The sequence below is a fragment of the Astatotilapia calliptera genome, chromosome 23 (genome assembly GCF_900246225.1).
Source record: "Astatotilapia calliptera chromosome 23, fAstCal1.2, whole genome shotgun sequence".
Lineage (NCBI taxonomy): Eukaryota > Metazoa > Chordata > Actinopteri > Cichliformes > Cichlidae > Astatotilapia > Astatotilapia calliptera.
The window spans coordinates 7,588,228-7,610,536 of NC_039323.1; the positions used below are offsets into that span (position 1 = coordinate 7,588,228).

At 39.4% G+C, this 22,309-nt stretch overlaps 1 protein-coding gene across 1 annotated transcript; it reads left to right on the forward strand.

Moving 5' to 3' along the window:
* The first annotated feature begins 778 nt into the window (after nucleotides 1-778).
* On the forward strand, nucleotides 779-6,363 carry LOC113016858 (histamine H3 receptor). Its single transcript, XM_026160016.1, has 3 exons — nucleotides 779-1,244; nucleotides 1,808-1,974; nucleotides 4,053-6,363. Exons 1-3 carry the CDS (start codon nucleotides 968-970, stop codon nucleotides 4,908-4,910), a joined length of 1,302 nt encoding a protein of 433 aa, XP_026015801.1. The 5' UTR covers nucleotides 779-967; the 3' UTR covers nucleotides 4,911-6,363.
* The last annotated feature ends 15,946 nt before the right edge of the window (nucleotides 6,364-22,309 follow it).

The window sequence follows — 22,309 nt, forward strand, 5'->3', positions numbered from 1 at the left end:
ATTTCTTCGCGAAATAAAGGGATGGGAGGGATAATATGGTAATTCACACTGGACATTGGCCTCTGAGTCACGGAACTTGTTGCTTTGTGTAAATATCTGCTGGCTGGCTTATTGCGATATCCTGTTGCATAAAGCTCAGATCGTTTCATCTCAGCCTGCTTCATGCGCCTGGAGCACTTCAGCTTTTGATTGCAGACATGAGCCTTTGATCAGCTGTTGGGTGGGCAAAAAAAAAGCAAATCGTCCAAAATAGCAAACATCGTCTGAAAAAGGCCGGAATTTGTTTTGTTTTCAAAATAAAAGTTTAAGAATTCGTCACATCTGTTGGAAAACATACAAGAAGGACGTTTTATAGAGAATTTTATATTTTAATCCGACAGCCAACAATAATATTGTTATGTCTTAAAGGGGGTGTTAAACGGGGCAATTGTTTTAAATGCCTTGTTATTTAGGTTGCTCATTAAGCTGCATGCTGGCTGTCATTTTTATATTTTCTGCCGACGGCAGAACATCAAATGTAACTTGTCACATTAAATGTGCATCTTGAAAACAGATTTAGAAAACACCGATGCGCCTTGTTCGTCTTGAAACCTTACAGGACTGGTTTTATTTTGAAAAACATCCGGATTAAGTACTTTATCTCACATCTGGTCAGTACTGACGTTGTTAACAAAACCAACGGTGCGCTCCGCAGTATCAGCACATCCAGCATCAGCTGAGATTGTAGATGACAGAGTCCAGAAAGGAGAGAGGACCCAGAGGAACAATAATCATTATTAGTATTACTATTACAGAGTGTTCTTAACTCGTGTCTGTAGCTCGGAGACTTATTCTAGTGTTTTAAGAAATGGAAGATTTGGGAAAAGTCTTCAACGATTCACAGGTCTTCGTGTTTAACTTGTCTTCATGAAGTGGAGCGGGACGTTTAGGCGCGTTTTTGGACTTCTCCGGTGTTTCTGTGCGTGCGATGAAAAAACCCTACAATGATTTTGGCAGTCAATTAATTATGGGCGCGCACATCCTGGAGTCCAACTCCAGCGGCAACTTGACGCCTGCGGTGTCGGAAGCTGGGGCTGTCCTGCCGGGCTACCTGGTGGTGATCTTATCGGTACTTATGGTGACTCTGGTTGTCGTTGTTGTGGCAGGGAACGCACTGGTCATCATGGCTTTTATTGTGGACAAAACCCTGAGAAATCAAAGCAACTACTTCTTTTTGAACCTTGCTATATCCGATTTTCTAGTGGGTAAGTTCTCCTTCTTTGTCACTTTATCCGTTCGTGTTGTCTGAGTCCATTCTTATGAATGAAACCCTTTTTTTGCGCGCGCCCCAAGCACATTGTAATTTTCCCACACTGTAATTAGCGTCTAACTATTGATTAGCGGCGAGTTCATGATGACCTTTACAACCCTTTTGCGTTATTCACATGTTAAATTACAACGGACTACTCCGCGTAATTGTGGCATGCCTCCGTTTTATTGAAGAGCACTCACGTCCCTCTTATAGTGAAAGCTCCTCTTATCTACAGCTTTAGTTAAATTATACCCTTGTCATTAATGAAAGAGACATATTAGATTGTTCTTGTTCGTACAATGTCACAGGTTTCCTGGAACTGCGTCTTTTCGCTAATTTTCTGCCGCATGTAATGCATCTTACACCCAGAAACTGTGAAGGTATGGGAAAGTGTGAATATTGATGCTGGTGGCTGGTGAATCACCAATGTGATGTGTGTGTGTGTGTGTGTGTGTGTGTGTGTGTGTGTGTGTGTGTGTGTGTGTGTGTGTGTGTGTGTGTGTGTGTGTGTTCCAGGTGCCTTTTGCATCCCGGTGTACATCCCCTATAACCTGACCGGCAGGTGGATGCTGGGCAAAGGGCTCTGCAAAGTGTGGCTGGTCATGGATTACCTCCTTTGCTCAGCCTCTGTCTTCAACATTGTCCTTATTAGTTATGATCGCTTCCTGTCAGTCACAAGAGCGGTAAGTACAGTCTGTGTGGTAATGAGGCGCTCATTACCACACACACATACACACACGCTCATCAAGTTCACATAGGCGACCACATTTAGGTCCAAAATGTGTTACTCCCTGAAATAGCTTGTAGTGTGCTTAGAATCATTTGTATTCACAGCTTCGTTCTTTCACCAGGGTATTGCTGTCAAGTGAGTGCTTTGTTCATCAGCTTAGCCAAAATATTATCAGTGCAAAAATTAGCCCTGGCTCAACAGTCAAATAAACTATATATTCCATCACACAGCTCAGTTTTCTCATCACTTTTCAGATTTATCCTGTGAAAACAGCTGCAGAATGTCTTCTCTGGATCTCCAGGGGGTTAAATAACAGTCAATATGTCACAGTGATGTCACTGGGGTCATCATGGTTTTGTGATTGGGTTTTTGTTTTTTTAGGTTTTTTTCAGGGGGTGTAAGAAGCAGGGTGAGTCAGAGATGTGTTAGCGTGCATGAGTAGGCACTAATGCTCAATCTTAAAGCTAGAAATAAAGGGAAAGTTCACCCTAAAATCAAATTTTTACAGCCTGTTGTGACAGTTACGTTGGTATGAGCCGCTCAGTTTTGGTGATAGTAGCTATACAGAATCTGCCTTCTGTTGGAAAACAATGGAACTAAATGTGTAATTAAAAATATTATTAAAAATCAGTGACCAAAAAACCCACAAACATTGTGAGCAGTTTTATTGTTAGCTAAACGAAGCCTTGTTTTGCTGCTCATCATATCATGTTGTGTTATATTCAAGTGAAGGCAGGCAACTCTATAGGGATATCATACCAGTCTAGATGAATACAGGCAACTAACTAGTGAACTGTTCCTTTAACTCTTTCTCATTTAAAGACAACACATAAAGATAACATTTGACGACTAAATGAAGAGATTTGATACTTCAGTATTTGTCATTAAAGTGTGGTTTGACGAATATTCGAACAGTTTCTGGATTTTTCAAACTCACTCACTTCTGATGCAAACACAGTCATTTTAATCTAAGCAGGCTTGAAATATGACAAAAACCTCTTAAGTATATTTCACTGTCTGCTGCTTTGATCTTTGATCATTCTTTTCAGTTTTTGGCAGTTTTTTCAGTTTTTCCCTACATTTTGTACAAGATGAGTAATTCTTCTGTTGCTCTAAAAGAGTCATTGACTTTAATCATGGGGGGAAAATAGCCAGTATTAGATATAAAAGCAAAAGAAATATTTGTAAAACCTAAATATTTCAATGTGAATATTTGTATCCTCTTGCAGTCTCTTATTTTTAATTTATTAAAACTGTTAACTTTCTGTCAACTGATACGAGATTTACAAAAAAGAAAATCTGGCTGATGATTGGTTCGACTGCCTATTGGTCAGTTTCTTCACATTCAGCCTGTAGGGTGCAGTATTTCTTTAATTTACAGTGGAAATAGGGAGTCTTGTGCTTTTGTAGTGAACACTTGAAACTGGGGCCATAATTATTTATGAGCATCTTGTATTGGATCTGTTTCACTACTGATTTTTTTTCCAGTTGCTCTTGAACCACAGACATGCTGGCAGCTTCACTTGACATATATCCAGCTGTTGAATCTGCAGAGAGACATTCTGATTGTGTGAGAAAAAGAAAAGATTGAGAAAACAACAACAACACCAAAGGGGAGAGCAGCAGATAGAGAAGCCCTGCAAAATGATAGCATTTAGACCGAGAGGAGGTGAAGTGAAAATGGAGTGAAAGCAAAGAGAATAAGCGACGGTGAGGGAGGGGTAGATCGGGAGAAACCAGATGTCTCTTTCATACTAGTGTTGCATCAGTGAATGTGGCTGTCAGCCTGACATTCCCCTTCTCTCTTTGGCTTCGGAGACACACCGTGGTATAAAAACTCCATGAGTGGGTTTTATTTACAGCATCTCTCTCCTGCTCCAAAGCCGCACAATGCAACAAGGGGTTCATTTGGGGAAGATACTCTGAGCAGCTGTGGGTGTTTGAAATGTAACGTGCAGTGTTATTATGATGCAGAGTTTCTGTTCACGGCACATCACTGTGAGTCATACTTGTGCCTCTCTTTTGACACAGGTTAAATACAGAGCTCAGAGGAACATGACCCACCAGGCTGTTTTCAAGATGGTGGCGGTGTGGGTGCTGGCCTTCCTCCTTTACGGCCCTGCCATCATCTTCTGGGAAACGATCGTCGGCTACAGCATTGTCCCGGCCCACGAGTGCTATGCTGAGTTTTATTTCACCTGGTACTTCCTGCTGAGTGCGTCTACCTTTGAGTTCTTCACCCCGTTTGTGTCGGTGGCCTTTTTCAACCTCAGCATCTATCTCAACATCCATCGCAGGAATAAGAGTGGGGCTGCCTGTGCTGAAGACAATGCCAAGCCTCAGAAGAACAATGAGAAGCATAAAGATGGAGCCGGCTGGTCCGTGTTTTTTGTCAAGACTCGGAAGGTGATGTCAAGCGAGCCTGTTGCGATCTCTGCGGTCATCGAAGATGACGACATCTTGTCTCCCTCCTCCAGCGGGGAGCCTAACGCCAGTCAGATATTAATGCAGCGAGAGAAGTTCTCTCCGCACAGAAAAAACTCCAGGTTGTTTCAGCACACGGCCTCCTGCATGGTGCCTGGCCGTAGGACACCGGGATCTCGGCTTTCCAGAGACAAAAAGATTGCTAAATCTTTAGCCATTATAGTCTGCATTTTTGGGATATGCTGGGCTCCGTACACTCTACTGATGATTATCCGTGCCGCCTGTAGCGGTAAATGTGTGGCGAACTACTGGTACGAGATTACCTTCTGGCTTCTGTGGCTGAACTCTGCCATCAACCCGTTCTTGTACCCTGTGTGCCACAGCAGCTTTCGAAGGGCTTTCTCAAAGATACTGTGCCCTAAAAGACAATCAGTTCAACCACAGATTGAAGTTCAGTCTTGTTAGATGAACTCAAATGAACTTGCATATTTTATGAATGGAGTAAATGTTGCTGAACACTGTAAAAAATCCATTTGATGTTCTTCTATAAAAAAAAAAGGCCAGTTTTCAAAAATTAGGTAAATGTTTGCATTTAAATGAGGATTGTAACATACCTGACAGCAATACGATGACACAACACAGCTGAAAATAGCACAACATAATATTCTTATGGGCAGAACAATAGACTCTTGTAGTACCATTGGATAAATCTGCCCACGATTAAACCACCTCTCAAAGCCAGTTTCAGATTTTTCTAATGTTGTTCTTGTTCATTTTAAAACCTTCACACATTCCCTCTAAGAAGGCTGCAGAAGGCTGTGAAATGATGGCATATGCAGTCTTAAAGAAGGTAATTACCATAATTTAGTCTAAGATATCACACATATATGAGAACTACTGATCACCAGGTTGTTAAATTGTGTTCTGTCTGAATGGAAGCACGACGCAGACAGAAATGACATCTTCACCCAGCATCCAATTTCATAGCGGCCACCGTGAGAACATTTCAACTTCTATTTAGATGAAGCTGATGTGAAGCAAGAACTCAATGGTCTTTTGATGGTTTCAGAATATATCTGCACATGAAACCCTTTCATGTTACAGTTTCAAATATACAGCTGCAAGTTTGACTTTATGCTCATGCCCCTAAAAACTATACAATGCAAATCATGCAGCGATAGACTCACAAATGCAGAGTCCTCCATGTTTAAAGCACTAGAAAAGAAGACAAGAGTGTGCTTACTGACCAATGAGTGTACTTTTATCAAAGTAATTCTAAATATTTTATAGTTTTAATCTTATGGCAAGGAAATCTACCTGACATCTGTCAAAATGTTAAGAAAATGTCAAAGCAAAATGTGAAGCACAATGAAAAGAGAGCTGATTTAAAACTTATGTACAATAAGATCAATGTCAGGCCAGATGGCTGAGTTAATTATTTATTTCAAGGCTCGACTGGTTTACCTAAAGCTGTTTTCACACATGCAGTGCAGTCTTGAATTTTTGCCGAAAGGTACATGCAAGGATTTGCTTGTAAGACTCAGTGGAACATTAAACAGTTTTTCCTTGATGCAAAGCCTGCGTGATGTCTGACTGAGCTCATGTGCGAGCAGAAAAACGAATCGTCCAGCGAATTCATGATTCAGGGAATCATCGTGTTCTGCCTCCCTCTCGCTGAACCCAGACAGCTCGCCTGCCTTAACCAAACAAAGTATTTCCAGGAGTGAGAAAGAGTCTGACTGTCTCCTGTTGTGTTCTACAAAGGAGAAAGAACACTTTTGAATAATAATATGACCTGATTCTCCCAACATAGTGCAGACATGTGAAAACCGCATATTTGATTACTTTGTGTATTGGTTATGAATCTGTGCAGCTGTAAGTCAGATGAAAAAAATAAAATAAAAGAAGACTGCCAACAGGCTTTTTTCCACTGTATGTTATTGGTAAAATCTGGAGGAGTAGTTACATCTATAACCTACTTTGTTGTCAAGGGTTAGATGTGAACACTGCTTTTCTTCTGGTCTCTTACTGTTTTTCTTTTTTCCCCACATCAGCTTTGATATGAAACCTTTCTTTCATTCATCCAGAGTCTGTCTCTGGAGACAAAACATCCATCTCTCAGTTCCTGCAGCCCAAGTCACTCTTTTTATTTTTCAAAGAAAAGCCATCATCACTCCTGAGGGAAAAGTAAACTTTCTGGTGTCCAACTGAGACAACTTGTTCAGTCATGAGACTATTTTTCTCTTTTAATGGAGTCTTGCTATTTTGTCCACTCGGCACCTCTGTTTATTTCCTTCCATCTTTCTTCTTTTCTTTAATTCTCTCTGCTTTTTTCCTAAACAGGTCTGTAGGGTCAAACATATATTCCTTAACTAGTTGCTGAAAATTTCTGTCTGTCATTTGTTGAAATCAGTCACAATGAAGGTGCAACACCGAAAACCTTGCTGCAATTGCTTCGATTGCTAGCATATCACCATAGCCGACGGGGGTTTCCATGTAAAACATGGACTTACCTGCAACACTCACCAAATGCAAAAAAACTCCAGGCGACCAAGCCAATCTGCCAAAGACCACAGCAATTGGCATGGTTTTTGGTGTATTCAATTCAATTCAATTTTATTTATATAGCGCCAAATCACAACAAAAGTCGCCTCAAGGCGCTTCATAGATACAGAGAAAAACCCAACAATCATATGACCCCCTATGAGCAAGCACTTTGGCGACAGTGGGAAGGAAAAACTCCCTTTTAACAGGAAGAAACCTCCGGCAGAACCAGGCTCAGGGAGGGGCGGGGCCATCTGCTGCTACCGGTTGGGGTGAGAGAAGGAAGACAGGATAAAAGACATGCTGTGGAAGAGAGACAGAGGTTAATAACAGATATGATTCAATGCAGAGAGGTCTATTAACACATAGTGAGTGAGAAAGGTGACTGGAAAGGAAAAACTCAATGCATCGTGGGAATCCCCGGCAGCCTACGTCTATTGCAGCATAACTAAGGGAGGATTCAGGGTCACCTGGTCCAGCCCTAACTATATGCTTTAGCAAAAAGGAAAGTTTTAAGCCTAATCTTGAAAGTAGAGATAGTGTCTGTCTCCCGAATCCAAACTGGAAGCTGGTTCCACAGAAGAGGGGCCTGAAAACTGAAGGCTCTCCCTCCCATTCTACTTTTAAATACTCTAGGAACAACAAGTAGGACCCTCTTTGCAATGGATTTCACCTGGCAACAGCCAAGAACCTCCAGAAACCACTTGCCAGCTGGTTGGGGAATGCTCATTTTTCCTTTACCACTGGGGGTTGCCAGATAGTGATGGCCACATTTTCCCCGACCAACTAGAGGTTGCCAGGGAATCATCGACCTTCTCTAGGCCTGAGGCGTTATATAGAGAAATTAGTGCTTGAATAGCTGGCATCTGTCAGTCAGCTTAGAATGATTTTTATTTTCTAGCAATAATAATAATAATAATAATAATAATAATAATAATCTTTATTTATAAAGCACACTAAAAACCAAGGGTATACCAAGGTACTTGACAAAATAAGATAAGATAGGAAAAAGAAGATGGGAGGGAAAAGAGTAAGAGAACATATGTATATCATAATACATAAAAGTAGTTAACAACGCATAACGGATAAAAATGTATCAACGCACACCAAATATTAGCTAGGTGGAAAAGCAAGATTAAATAAACAAGTCTTTAACCATGATTTAAACAATGGCATAGAGTCAGACGCCCGGATAGCAACAGGAAGATTGTTCCATAAGACTATGGAAAAAACAGAACAGTGAGTTCTTCTCTTAGTTTGTGCTCAAAATTGTAATTCTGCACACAAAGCCTAGTGAATGAGGGCTGCGAATTCCATCACTTAACTGAAAGTCACCACTTAACACTAAATCCCTTATTTATGATTTCAGGTAGTCACTCCATTGACCTAACCTGACTACTGAAATTACTCTCATAAAACTATAGTTATTATTTGTACATTTTGTACTGAAGTATAATGGATTAAGCTGGAACCTTCAGAGCCTCTGTTTTCTGTTTCAGACTGAATGGTGCCAAGTGCCTCTTGGTACTTCCAGAAATGTCATACTACTTCTCTGAGTGTTTCACGATTGGTTAAAGGTTTATAATTGTTTCTGGCTCCTGTGAGATGGGATATGGTATGACAGATGTTAGCTGGTGTGAATGGGTGAAAAGCATTCTTGTCTTTTTATGTTGCTGGTAGCTGTTGTCTGTGTTTGATTCACACCTGCCAAAAAAAAAGAAAAAAAACTTTGCAGGAAAAAAGTGAGTTTTCTGTTTTGAAGATTGCTGTCAAGCTCTCATTTTATCTAGCAGCAAACACACAGTGTATGACAGAAGTGGCATTGACTTAAAAAATTTTCACCACAGATGAACATGATCAAAATATATCCAGAAAACTCTCTGGGGGCTGTCAGAAAAATAAAGGAAGTAACAGTATCGCTTTCCCCTGTGGGAATAACATGGGACATTTTACTTAGGAGGAAAGACCCTTGGAGACTGTTTAGCCTTGAGGATACACACAGAATTTATTGCACTGAAAGAAGAATCTTTGGATGATGCTGTTTTGTATCTTTCTGCCGTGCCTTATCGGCAACAACAAATTTAATTTGATGTCCAAAAGGTCACACGAAAGTCATAGCCCTACAGAAGCAGCTGTATAAATCATACAGTTTGTTGCCGTTCTGCAACATCTCAGTTAAACTCTGGAACAGCTCATATGATTAAACTTCCTGTCTCTGCATCTTGTTTTGAATACAGCCCAAAGCATTAAGTGGCTTTAAAAAAAAGACCCTGCAGAAAAAAAAGCTGTTTCCTCTGGGGCAAACTGGATAAATAGATTGTGGTGGTGTGTTTTCCCACTGACCCTATTTAATAATAGTCATTTAAATGCAATGGTTACTGTGGGTGCATTGATACACATTTTGTGCCTGTGAAAACCACAGCTCAAGAGTGAAAATGCTTTTGCTAAACAGATCCAAAAAATCTGAGACCCATGAGGCACGACTGTCATCTGTGTGTCTCAGAATTCAAGAATAGAAACGGACTAGTCGAGGAGTACAAGAGACTTTTTCCCCTCGGCCAAAAACAGGAGTCAATTTGGAAGCATTTCATAAAAGGTCAGTCGAGAATGAGATGAATTGGCAGTGGTTTAGGTGACTTGCACAGAGACGCAGGTGGACTTGCAAATAGAAACCAAATTGCTCAGTGCCAGTGTTGACATCGTTTCTATGCGCTGTGGGAAGCCCAAGAACCAATGAAACAGCCTTTCAAAAAGAAAAATTGGAAGCAGTTTCCATCCGTCTGGTTCATGTTGGGGTTGCTCTGGGATTCAAATATGGTGGCGGTAATTGTTAGTGAAACACATATCTGGTGAACAAAACAGATGAGATCCTTGGGGCTGAAGACAGAATGCAGACCCCTTCTTTTTTGTTCGTTTTGCTTTTGTTTGAGAGAAATGTGAGACGTGGGAGTGAAAAAACGGTGGCTGCTGTTAACCGGACAACATATGTTTGGTGGATGATAAGCTTCATGCAAAACCAAGTCGTTTAAAGAATGTAAAAGAAACACGTCCTTTGAGTGTATTTCACTGACTCTGAATGCAGCCTCTAGCTGAGCTCGCTCTTTTGATTTCAAGTCACTATGAATATTTACAGTTAGAGCTGAGGAGTCTGTCCTGAAAGAACTGGTGGCTTATAGAAGCTACATTTGATGCTCTGTTGTCCAAGAAAGCGATTTAAAATTCAATTTAATTCAGGATATGAACACTGGCTGCAAGGAGATGATTTTCCATTAGTTTTTTACTGTATAGAGTACACTCTACCACAGTGAAGCCTGCCTGACGCTGATGATGCTGATGACTCCTTAACGGGACTCACACAACATGGAATAATTGTTTATGGTGAAGATGTGGATAAAAGCATCCAGCGGCTCATGCTCATTGAGATCAATGGAAAAACAAGCATTTACTCTGCCAGAGCTCTTAATTAACCCACATGCCCTACACATGATAATTGCTTTCAGGGAAACAATCTACAGATGGCTTTCACCACAAGAGTTCTATCAGCTATGCCTTAATTTCAGCACTGCATTAATATGTATCTGTTATGTTGCTAATTGCTGCCAGCCACTTGTCTATAGGATCAGCACTGTTGCTTTAAACTAAAATAAAACTTTAAAAACAGGTTCCTAAAAATCTGGTGGTATATGCATTCACAATGTTTACATGAAATAACCACCAGTGACCAATCATCCAATCACAGTTGCAGAAATCAGCAGTCCAAAAGCTTGGCAGAGAAGGTATGTTTTTAGAAAAATAGTTACAGCTGATGCTTGTCTGAGGTCACTTGGGAGGTCCTTGCAGAATTTTGGTGCAACAACAGCAAAGGTACAACCCTCTTTTGAAATAATCTTTGAACCTGGGATGATAAGGAGTGGTTTAGAAGCACTTTATGCTGGATTCTGTAATGCACCAGAGTCAGTATAAGGCTAACTCTGGAGTATTTTGACCTCTCCAATTTTCCCCTGAATTAGTAATCAGCATTTTATACAAATTTTAAACCGACAAGAGATGATGATGATCGAGTATACACTGCATTGCATGGTTACATTTTAGATACAACAAAGGCGTGCATAACCGGATTATAATCCAGATCTAAAGGTGTAAAAAACTTTTTTAGGACATTATTCAAAGCTGGAAGTAAGATTATAATTTGGGATTTCAGAAAATCCCAAATGTTTTAAGGAACCTTGTAGAGCAGATTTACCAGTTGCATGGCTTTTCCTTGTCTGCTGTAATTAGTGACATCTTGTCAGCCTGAGGGGCAGCCAGTGAAAGGACACAGACAGGAAATGTCCCGCTTGTCCTCTTGTTGACACTGGGCAGTTTCATGGAAAAAAACTGTCACAGGTCATGAGCCTTTTCTTAACAACATTTTCATTCATATTCCCACAACATTTAAACAAGACTCTGTAGGTATGCCGGGCAGTTAAAGCACTATCCTTTAGGAAAACGAAGGTCAACATGGAAATGTAAAAAACTGCAGTTTTTATAGTGACCACATGAAGCACCAAAGTCTAAAAAAGTGATATCTGTAAGAAGTGGACTTCATTGATTTAAAATGACCAGCAGGATTTTGCCTTCCACCTTTCTTCTCCATGGGGAGCTTCCTCTACCTGTAACCTGGATCTTATACTCAAGTGCTTCTACGATTACTGTGGCAGTTTTAGTTATGAGCTCACTGGCAGTGGGAATCCAGTGTTCACATTTGCATTCCCTCTGATGAGACTCAGGGCCACAATCTTCATCTTCATCTTAGTAGATATATCTGTCATTGCTGGTGGCTGGATATCGTCTAAAATTGTTACACACACACACACACACACACACACACACACACACACACACACACACACACACACACACACACACACACACACACACACACGGGAAACAAGAATCGGTTCTTGTAGAAAACTGTTTTCTAGTAGTCCAGTTTCTTGTTAGTCTGCCTGCCTATCAGTCTTGCTTATCTGTTTGTGTGTTGGAGGAGGAAAATAGTGAAATGGGAAACTGCATCCAGGACAGAAACAATTGCATTATGCTGCTAACACAACTTTGGTTCTTTGCAAGCATCTGCCAAGACAGCATGCTAACGCTATGCTAGCCAATAACCCAGAGTGAAAACTGAGTGAATGTCACCACAGCAGCCAGACCCTGAAGTTTAACAGGTAACATGCAGCCTCCCTTTCTACCTGTTCACGTATCTAAAGCAGAATCACTGTGGTGACCACTTTTTTTCGTCTTTGCTTTGTGCGGCCAGCTTTGTGTTCTACTAAGAGAAAGATCTTAGCCGTGTGTCCACATTAGGGATTTGTGTTGGTGTGCAGGGTTGTAGCCTCAGGTTTATATTGTTAAATGGTGCCTGTGAGAGTGTGTTTCAGCTATTTTACAGAGTAACATGAAAGTAATGTAATGAGTAGTATAATTAATTATAATGAATCAATTTAGTTAGTGTTCTGTGTAATAATGTCTTTTTTGAGTAACATCTCCAACACCGATCACAAAAAAAAAGAAAAAAAAAAAAGAGGGAAATACCTCAACAAACATGCACTTGCATTTTCATGCATTTGATCCACAACATGCAATTAATTTGCATGAATGTAATTTCTTTATTGCTGCTTAGCAGTGTTGGTGACTCTCGAAACGGAGCCAATGAGAACCCAGTGACAATCAATAAGCGAACTGATAAGGAACTGAATCGATAAGTGATATCAATAATGGAATCAGAATTGCTCAATTCTTATCTGTTCCCATCCTTAATCACATAATGTTACAAAGATATTCTATTTGATTTAGGTCAGGTGACCACGGGGACCAGTCAATGGTATGAATTTCCTCATCCTTCAAGAACTACCTGCAAACTCTTGCCACATGAGGCCGGCCATTCCTGTACACCCGGAAGAACCCAGGTCCCACTGCACCAGTACAGGGTCGGAAAATGTGTCCGAGGATTTCATCCCAATACCTAGTGGCAAGTGCCGTTACCCTAGCCTGTAGATATCAATGTGTCTCTTCATGAATATGGCTGTGTCATGCTGCCTGTTAAAAAGCAAACAAAAAAACCCTCATAGTTTTGATGCTTTCAGTGAGAATCTATAATGAAAATAAGGTACAACCATTAAATGAGATGGTGTGTCCAAACCTTTGACAGGTATACATATATATTGAATGAGGCAACAAGTTGTTTGCTTAGAAAAAAAAAGGGGTTAAAATACGATGTTTACCACGTTTCAAAGCTCTGCTTTTTAGGTTGCTTAGGTCACGAGTCTCAGAAAAGTGTAATCTTAGAAAAATATGTTGTACAGGCTAGAGATGGCACGATACCACTTTTTTATGTCCGATACCGATACCGATATCATAAATTTGGATATCTGCCGATACCGATATGAATCCGATATAGTGTTTTTTAATCAACAAAACTGTTTTTTAAATATCTTGCTGCATTTTGTATAAGTTCATACTCAAGTTTAAAACAACAACTACACTAAAGCTATTCTGTTATACCTGTATGAAAAAAAAAAATTTCATAGTTCAGCAATACTGATCAATCTAATAAACTTAAACCTACACCATCCTCCCTATTCTGGTATTTTAAAGAGTACTTAGCATAAATATTAAGCAACCTAACTAATAGGGTTCCAACTCCCAGCAACAACAAAAATAAATAAATAAAAAATAGGGAACCACCCCTCACGCTCCACCTCATGATGCTTAATCGACGTAATCAACCTTAATTTGATGCAGTGTGAAAAAAAATACACAGAAATCAATTATTTTTCAAGAAATATTAAATAGATTCAACATCTTTCTTCAACAAAATTGCAGACTGCACAGATGGTACCTTCCCAAAGGAAAAAGTACTATAGCTTACTAGGGTATATTAGACTTAACAGTTACTATATACAATAATGGACTTCTATACATTTTACATCAGATTAAAACTTTGGGTGTAAGATTCAGATAAATATTAAATAATTAAAAGCTAGACATTTTAAATGAGAATAAGAAAGAAAAGTATGTCTTTGTGCCCTCTTTTCCCTGTTAATGCCCTATCGGCCCCCCTGGCTAAACTTTGCTAGATCCGCCCCTGCACAGTTACCAGCCATAGAAAAAGATCCTGGAGTAGAAAGTAATAATAAATAAATTCTAACAACAGCTGATCAAGCTTAAACGTGCTGCTGTTGTTCAGCCGCTGGTTTCCTCTGTCTGGTGCAAAGTGGGCCAAAAGCAAACAAGAGACACGGACTCCCGACAGAAAAGCCGATCAGCTGATTATTAAGCAGTTTCATGATTGAAGTAGCAGCCGGAGAGCGAGAGGCAGTCGCTCGTTAAGCTTAACGCAGGAATGCTTTACAAACATTCAGAGATGGACTTACACACTTGCTTTACTTCTCTCGGGATAACTTTGTCGGAGATGAAATGCGGGGTTGCTAGCGAAGCTCCACATGCTATCCAGACCACCGACAGGTCCCGCATGCCACAGCCGCTCTATCACGTGATGCATACTGCTCCGACGTGCTAACGTTCTGAGGTGAGTTACAGCGTGTTGCAAGTTTTGTGAGGTGCTTTCGTGATATTTAATGGATCGGATTACATTTTTTATTTTTCTCCGATATCCGATCCAGTAATTTAGGTCAGTATCGGACCGATACCGATACGTAATATCGGATCGGTCCATCTCTAATACAGGCACACAGCATACTTCCATTAGTATTTCAAAGTCCGTTAGGTTCTGTGTCATGCTGGGTGTCAAAAAACAAACAAAAAAAGAAATTACCCTTCAACCACATGACTGTCCCCGCCACTCACACATGACCCTACGCTGTGTCACTGCATCATTTCATGTCTGGCACTGATCACCACCTGCACTCATGTATATATCCTTCTACGTAGCACTCTTAATTCTTATTCTCATGTATATATCTCATGTATATCTCATGCACATATCTTTCTTTCTACATAGCACTTTAATTCTTATTGTTTGCACTGAAGCACCGCAGCAAATTCCTAATGTTGTAAACCTCAACATCTGGCAATAAACCCATTCTGAATCTGAATCTGAATCTGAATCTGTGTACTCAAACGGGTACACGGAAAGATTAGATAAGCAGATTAAAGGTTTTTGGCACAACTTAACCTACTTCAAGGTGCAGGTAGGAGAGGATAAAATTTTAATAAGTCTGAACTCTGGCATTTCTTGTAGTAACTTTATTAGCTGACTGACTATTGATTTTGGCTTTTGGCCTTCACTGTGGTTAAAAAAAGCCCAACCCAAAACCAAAACAGAGAAGAAAAAAAGTTTAAAAAAATCCACATTCATGTCAGCAAATGATGCACCTATAAGAATGGGTTGAGTGCATGGACATGCCATGTGGCTTCAGGAAAAACAACGTCCTTGGAAATGGGGAATGCTGAATATAAAAGATGATAAACTAAATAACTTATTTAGTAAATCAACAGGAGAAATGAACTTAAGAGATGGTATTTCCCCCATTTGTACTGGGCTACAAGCTGACATTAGTCAGTAAAACAATAAATTTGTTCTGAATCTTTGAGCTTTATGAAATGCATCATTTCGAGACTGTTTCAGAGTTTGCAATGAGACCCGGTCTGGACCTTCAGTTAGGCCAGCTAATGCAGAGTAATTGTTGCCTTTTAAATTCAAACCATTTCCAGTTAGATGATCTTTTCTGGTGATTAAATAGAATTTGCAAAGGAAAGGCACTGTCTAAGAGAATAAAAAGCATTATTTAACAAGAGAAGTCAGATCTCAGCTGTAGAAATAATTATATCAAGGCCGTTAATGTGCAGCATTTTGTAACAGCAGAGGTACAGAGAGCTACACGGTCTTTGCAAAATAATGTGTTTTTATATCAAATACTATTCAAAATGAAAGACAAGGGATGCTGAAATATGAATTTCAAAGAGAAGTAAATGTACAGGAAATATATACACATCCGGAAGTCTTCCCAAAAAACACATTTTCTGAAACCACAATATTTCATGTTAGCTTTCAACAGCATCCAAATACAATCAAGCAGCACTGATTTACTGGTTGATCATCTTGGCATTGCACACACAAAAAAACATTTTATTGTCAAACAAGAGACCTGAATTGTCTCCAAGGTGTTGCAACAAGCTCTATTACTATTTCATATTCCATCCATCCATTCGCTTCCGCTTATCCTTTTCAGGGTCGCGGGGGGCGCTGGAGCCTATCCCAGCTGTCACAGGGCGAGAGGCAGGGTACACCCTGGACAGGTCGCCAGTCTGTCGCAGGGCCAACACACAGGGACAGCCAACCATTCGCACTCACATTCATACCTAGTGACAATTTGGATTATCCAATTAACCTATCCCCACAAGCTGCATGTCTTTGGACGGTGGGAGGAAGCCGGAGTACCCGGAGGGAACCCACGCAAACTCCACACAGAAAGACCCCAGCCTGGTGTTGGAATTGAACTCAGGACCTTCTTGCTGTGCGGCAACAGTGCTAACCACCGTGCCACCGTTTAAAACACCAATATTTCATATTGGTGTTTTAAATTTTAAGGCGCAAAAAGCCTCTAAATTCCACATTATTGATCGTTCCCTTAATTCACCAAGATAACAGCATCTCAGGAAAATCATTTCTCAGTCCCTAAAAATGAGATTTTTTCCACCTCTGTTATCTTCATTAGATTTTGCAGCCCCTGGGATCTAATGCTTCATTGGAAGTCATTTCACCAGTCAGGAGGCAATTTACAAAGGATAAGGTTCAATTGGTAATTTTTACTTGCGAGCTCAAGAGAGCAGATCCTCTAGTGTAACGCTCATAATGCTCTGTGTTCTCTGTTAAAAGAGGTCCTGTTATATTTAGATCAAACCTTCCAGAAACACACATACATGTAAGTAATGAGTATGATCAGGTTGCAAAGCAGTGGTTTTGACAAAGCACGATGCCATAATATAGAATTTTCTGGTCTGCCAACACAAGACCAACCATTAAAGGAACAAATTTCAGCCACTTGATTTGCTTTTTCTGAGTTTCCCATTTTCAAAAAACAAAACAAAACAGAAAACCCATCACACTTTGACATCTGTCTCTTTTATATAATTGCCTGTTACCTTTACAATGTTGAATACTAACTGTGTATTTAGTACTGTCAGCTTCCTGACATTTGCTTTCTGTCCGGGTAATACTGTAATAGTGCTCAAACTGGGTGGTAGGGTGATTATGATCATGACAATAATGATATATGAGTATGACCCACTTTTAGGATGTGACATTTATTTACAGAGTCACAGCGACCTGTGAGGAGCTCAAACATAAGTCATATTCTTCTTTTGCCTCACAGTTTACGGTAACTTCTTTTCTCCCTTTTGCTGCCATTGTAATCATGTTTAGATCTGCGTTACAGTCACATTTCACACTGGGTGCATCAATGTTATGCTCTGAATATTAATGAGAAAAAAGTTTTACTGACATTATTTTTAAATACAATTGAGGGATCCTGGGGTTTTCAATTCATTTGAAACACAAAATCAACACTTTGCTGTTTTTGTGAATTATTTGCTATGAAGAAATAAAAAAACCAAAACAGACAGGCTGATATTTTTTGCCCTAGTTTACCTGTCACATATATCACTCACTTGTCACATGCCACCCACTCATGCTGTCACGACGCCATTCTCCAATTGGATCCTGATTACGTTTGACCTTGTTTTATATGCTAATTCAAGGCTCGGAAATGAGAACCCACCCCCACCCTAATCGAGAAAAAACCCCCAAAACAAACAGTTCATCCAGATGAACACACAGAAAAGTAATTTGCCCGACGTGAATACATAGATGCCATTCAGGGTGATGACTCACCTATTTCCCCCCTACCTGGAATCTGTCATAAGAAGTCAAACACAGAGTTGGAGGAGGTCCATTCTGACTGTGGTACATTAAGCAACTCCACTCATTATCAGGTCTAATGCAATCTTCTAAATGTCAGCTTTCACGTTACAATGAGAGGTGGGTATTTTTTCTTTTTGTTTTTTGGCCAGATTCACTTAATTTGCTGTCCTTATTGCCCTTCACTTGGTAATTACTTTTCCATATCTGATTGTTTATATTTATCTACATGTATATATATATAGCAATACTTTTTTAAAAACATATTTGAAAGTGCTGTTATTGATATTTTTCTTTATCATCAGTGGATTACATGACTATGTGCATATGGCAGATGCTGTTTGTACTGCTGAATTCACAGAAATGCCTGCCTCTGCTGTTCTTTTGAGCTCTGTGGACCTTTATGATGTTTTTTTATTGAACCTGTTTTGGTTGCTTGGTCTGTGACTCTGCTCTTTTGATTCACTCTCAGCTTTCTGATAGCAGCAGAAAATGGTCAGCTCAGTTTTTATTTTTGCACTAGAAGAGCTTCAGCTCTTATTTTTGTAGCTTAACACTGAGACTACTGCATGATTACTATGAGAGTCCTGTGTGTCTGACACTATATGCGACTCCAATTGACTCCCAATCAAAGAAATACTTCTGTATGTAAGTAAGTCAACAATGTTTATCCAATGAGTCATTATGGACTGAACTGCTTTGGCTTACTGCTGTCTGCCATGTGCCCACTCATTTACATCTGTATTTGGTTGTTATCTTGCCTGCTGCTCTCCCCAGTTCCCGTTTCAAATTTCAAAAGTTCCTTTAAAAGAACAAACAGAGATGTTTTTAACCACTGAAGAAAATATCAGTCTACACGTGGATCTTCTGGTATTTCGGTGTGATTCATAAGCCTTAGTATTGAAATTGTCGTCATGTTCTGTTAAGTTTGCATACTACAGTATTAAATAATATCTTTAGACGATTATTGGTTAAAGTTTCATACTGAGGTTTCTCACATAACATGAACTTTCACTGCAGCCACCTTAAAAATCATCTTATAAAGAGGAGTGAGCATATGGGAGTAAGTCAGGTAATTTTAATATAGAAATTATTATCTTCCAAAGTGATTCTTTCTCCCACTCTGCACTACTACAAATGATCTTAGGGTTACCTGCCATATTTGATGCCAAAAACGTTTAAGCTAGGTGGCTGTTACGCATTTACATGTAAATATGTTAGTAAAGTCACTTTAAACATTTTCCCATGCCTTTTTTCCATGTTGGAAATAAAATATAAGATATTGCTCACTGCAACTTAAGCATGCATGTCCATTTCACGCTTACATGAAGCAAAGCGTGACATCCACCATTCACACGGTGGACCTTTTACATGCGCTTACATCTTTTACATGCTTTGCCGTGATATCAGGTTGGCATAACAGATGTTCAAGCTGTGTATTTAAATTGAAATTAAATTGAAAAAAAGAAGAAGCTTGAATTCTCTTCTGTTATATTTGTTATTGTAATCAATTTCACAAGTGACACTTCAGTTATGTTTTCACAAAAAAGCTCATACAAGAGCCACGGGTACCTTTAATTCGGTTTAAATAAAGAATGTGTGTACTAATGCCAGCTCTGTTAAAATACATGTATACCCCCTCACAACATCTGCAGCATGCTTTTCCAATAGACTCTTAACTCCATTCTACGGACTTAAAAGTCATTCTAAAGAATAGGTTACGAAGGGTCCTCTCCAAGCGTCAATATATGGCGTTTGGGGTGAAAACCAGTGGCCACATTACATATTAAAATTCGATTTATTTTTGGTATAAAATATAAAACTGAAATGAATTACTGAATAAATTAAGTGGAAAGATCATCTTTCCTTTCAAAGTGGGTTTTAATCAAAAACTATTGATGCGTTTTGTGTGTTTGTTGTCTGTCAGTCAGCTGAGAGACTCTCAGCCTGAAGTGCTGTTTTACAGCCCTGCTCTAAATCATTGCAAAACTGGGGACTGGGCTTAGACCTTATTGACTGCTATGCGCTGAGTGTTTGCTACAAATAAACAGCACTGTGCTTTGGTCATGATGGACCTACATCCCTTTTACACTACACTGTTTTGAGCTCCAAAATGTAGAGATTCAGAGAGATTTTTGGAAGCTTTTTCCTTTATAAAAAGATTTCCATACTAGATATAATTCCCACAAGTTGTTTAACATTGTAGCAATATATAGTTTCATTACTACTCCAGAGATTATTTATTTTTGAGAAAGCTACCTATACCTCCATGTATTTGCTTGCCGAATTCATGTCCTGCTACACTCACTTGTTACCTAGAATTTAATAATTGCGGCTACTTTGTCTTCAACCTCAACCCCAGCAATTCTGAGCTATATCTCAGTTCGACTCCTGCTGGAAAATCCACGAGTGCAACACAAACAGCCTAAACCCAAACACGCTTGAAATCTTTGTTTTTAGTTACTATTTATCTTTAACACATACTCGAAAGAAAAATTTCCCAAAACACAAAAGTATAGTTTCATGCAGAATTTCGCTGTCATGCTGAATCTTTGTAAAAGTCAGAGAGACAGTATATAACCATATAATTAAGTGGATGCATTTTATCCTCAGGCCTGGACAGAGTTTTCTTTTTCTTTAGATTTTATTGATCTGATTCGAGAGGCTTTGACAATATTTGCAGTAGAGATATCTATCTTGTGTTGAACCTATTGGAGCTAGACAGCACTTGCCTTGTGCTCAGAGCAGGGTAAGTAGGGGTGGTGCTGAGGGGTGCTCCATAGGTTGCTTGTTATTTTCAGTTATATGGAAGTTGCAAGTTGTCTACCAATCCAAAGGTCAGTGGTTCAGTCTCCAGCTACTATAGTCTGCAAGTCCAAGCACCTTCAGACAAGATGCTGAACCCTAAGTTGCCCTGGTGTGTGTCTGTGTAGGTGTGTGTGTCAGACAAGGTGCTCAGGTATAGAAAAAGAGCTTCTATAATTGTGTGAATCAGGCTTGTAGTAAAAAGTGCTTTGGGACTGAATAGTGTATCTCTGCCAGTGGTTGTTATTTGTAGATAGCTTGGATGTGCTGGCTCTTGGCAGTAAAACTACCGTTAAATCTTCTTATATATTACCGATATTTGACTCATGCAATAATCCGTATGTTTGTGTTCTTTTTCAGCTTTGCAAAATTGAAATATTTTTCACTTGACTATTCTCACCTGCTTCCTCGTCACCATAACAGGCACCTCAGGATGTTTAATTTGACACAAGTTTTATGCCAGATGTTCTTCCTGATGCAACCCCATATCTTGTTACATGGGAATGATGTTTTACTCTGGTTTAGCCTGGGGTTTTGGCTATACTGAACCTGCTATGTGACTTTTCTCATATTGTTTGAGATATTTACATTTTATATGATCTCAGTGAAAAGAAAAACTCATTTGACATGAGATTTCTTAACAATAAGTCACCTGTAATTAATGGATGTGGGTTTTCTTATTTAATCTTTCAGTTATTTTTAACAGATTAGAAAGGAAGAAGCCACTTCATGCAACAAATACATTTTCTGTTGAAAGTAGAATAACCTAGATGTGAGTTAGAGCTGAAATTTTCTGCCTGTTATATTTTCTCCTTGAAAGCATAGGCGGTTTCTATCAAGATAATTTAATAAATTTGGAGCACGGTGTGCCGCTCTCTTTCTGCAGACATGAATAAATGTAGTTCACCCACCGACCAGTCTCTTTCTTTGCCTCATTCTTTCTCTCTCATCTGTAGAGCAATTATCATTTAAATAAATGCACAGATGTCCTATATTGGTCCTCAGAATCCATAATAGAAATAATAATGATATTTCTTAAATTTATACATGCACATGTACCCATTGTAATAAACAGAAGCAATGACATTCAAAATATCAACTTTTGTAATCATAAGCCCCAGCCCAAATTACTTTGGCCCATCCAAAAAATCCAGTGCGTGGGCTACAACTAATTCCTGAAAAATACAAGGAACTGTTTGTTCTTTAGAGGATTTAACCTTCTGAGAACTGAGGAAAAAAGAATCTTCCCATCGAATTTTTTTGTGTGATTTCCTGCCTCTCTAAAAGAGGCCACCCAAACACATGAGATATCAATATAAAGCCCAGGATGTCCATTATTTAGCACATCAGGACTTAGTAGTGTGGCTCAAATAAGCCAAAAGATATAGACCAAACAACAAACATAAAATGTTCATTACAGAGCACATAATGCTGAAGCATATCATGTTTATGATAGCTGTAAAGCTGAAAATACATTGCCTGCAATGGGTGTCAGCATAAATGATGGTGTTGTATGCTGTGGGTGTTTGTGGGCCTGGTAAAATTTTGTTCATTTGGATATTATTTAGTCAGTGTAAATAGTTGTATGTTCTTA

What these genes read in the sequence shown, in the direction of transcription:
- LOC113016858 (XM_026160016.1), top strand. Translation starts at nt 968, where the DNA reads ATGAAAAAACCCTACAATGATTTTGGCAGTCAATTAATTATGGGCGCG. An exon ending in TATATCCGATTTTCTAGTGG is followed by an intron (nt 1,245 to 1,807) that starts GTAAGTTCTCCT and finishes TGTGTGTTCCAG; the next exon opens with GTGCCTTTTGCATCCCGGTG. An exon ending in TCCTGTCAGTCACAAGAGCG is followed by an intron (nt 1,975 to 4,052) that starts GTAAGTACAGTC and finishes CTTTTGACACAG; the next exon opens with GTTAAATACAGAGCTCAGAG.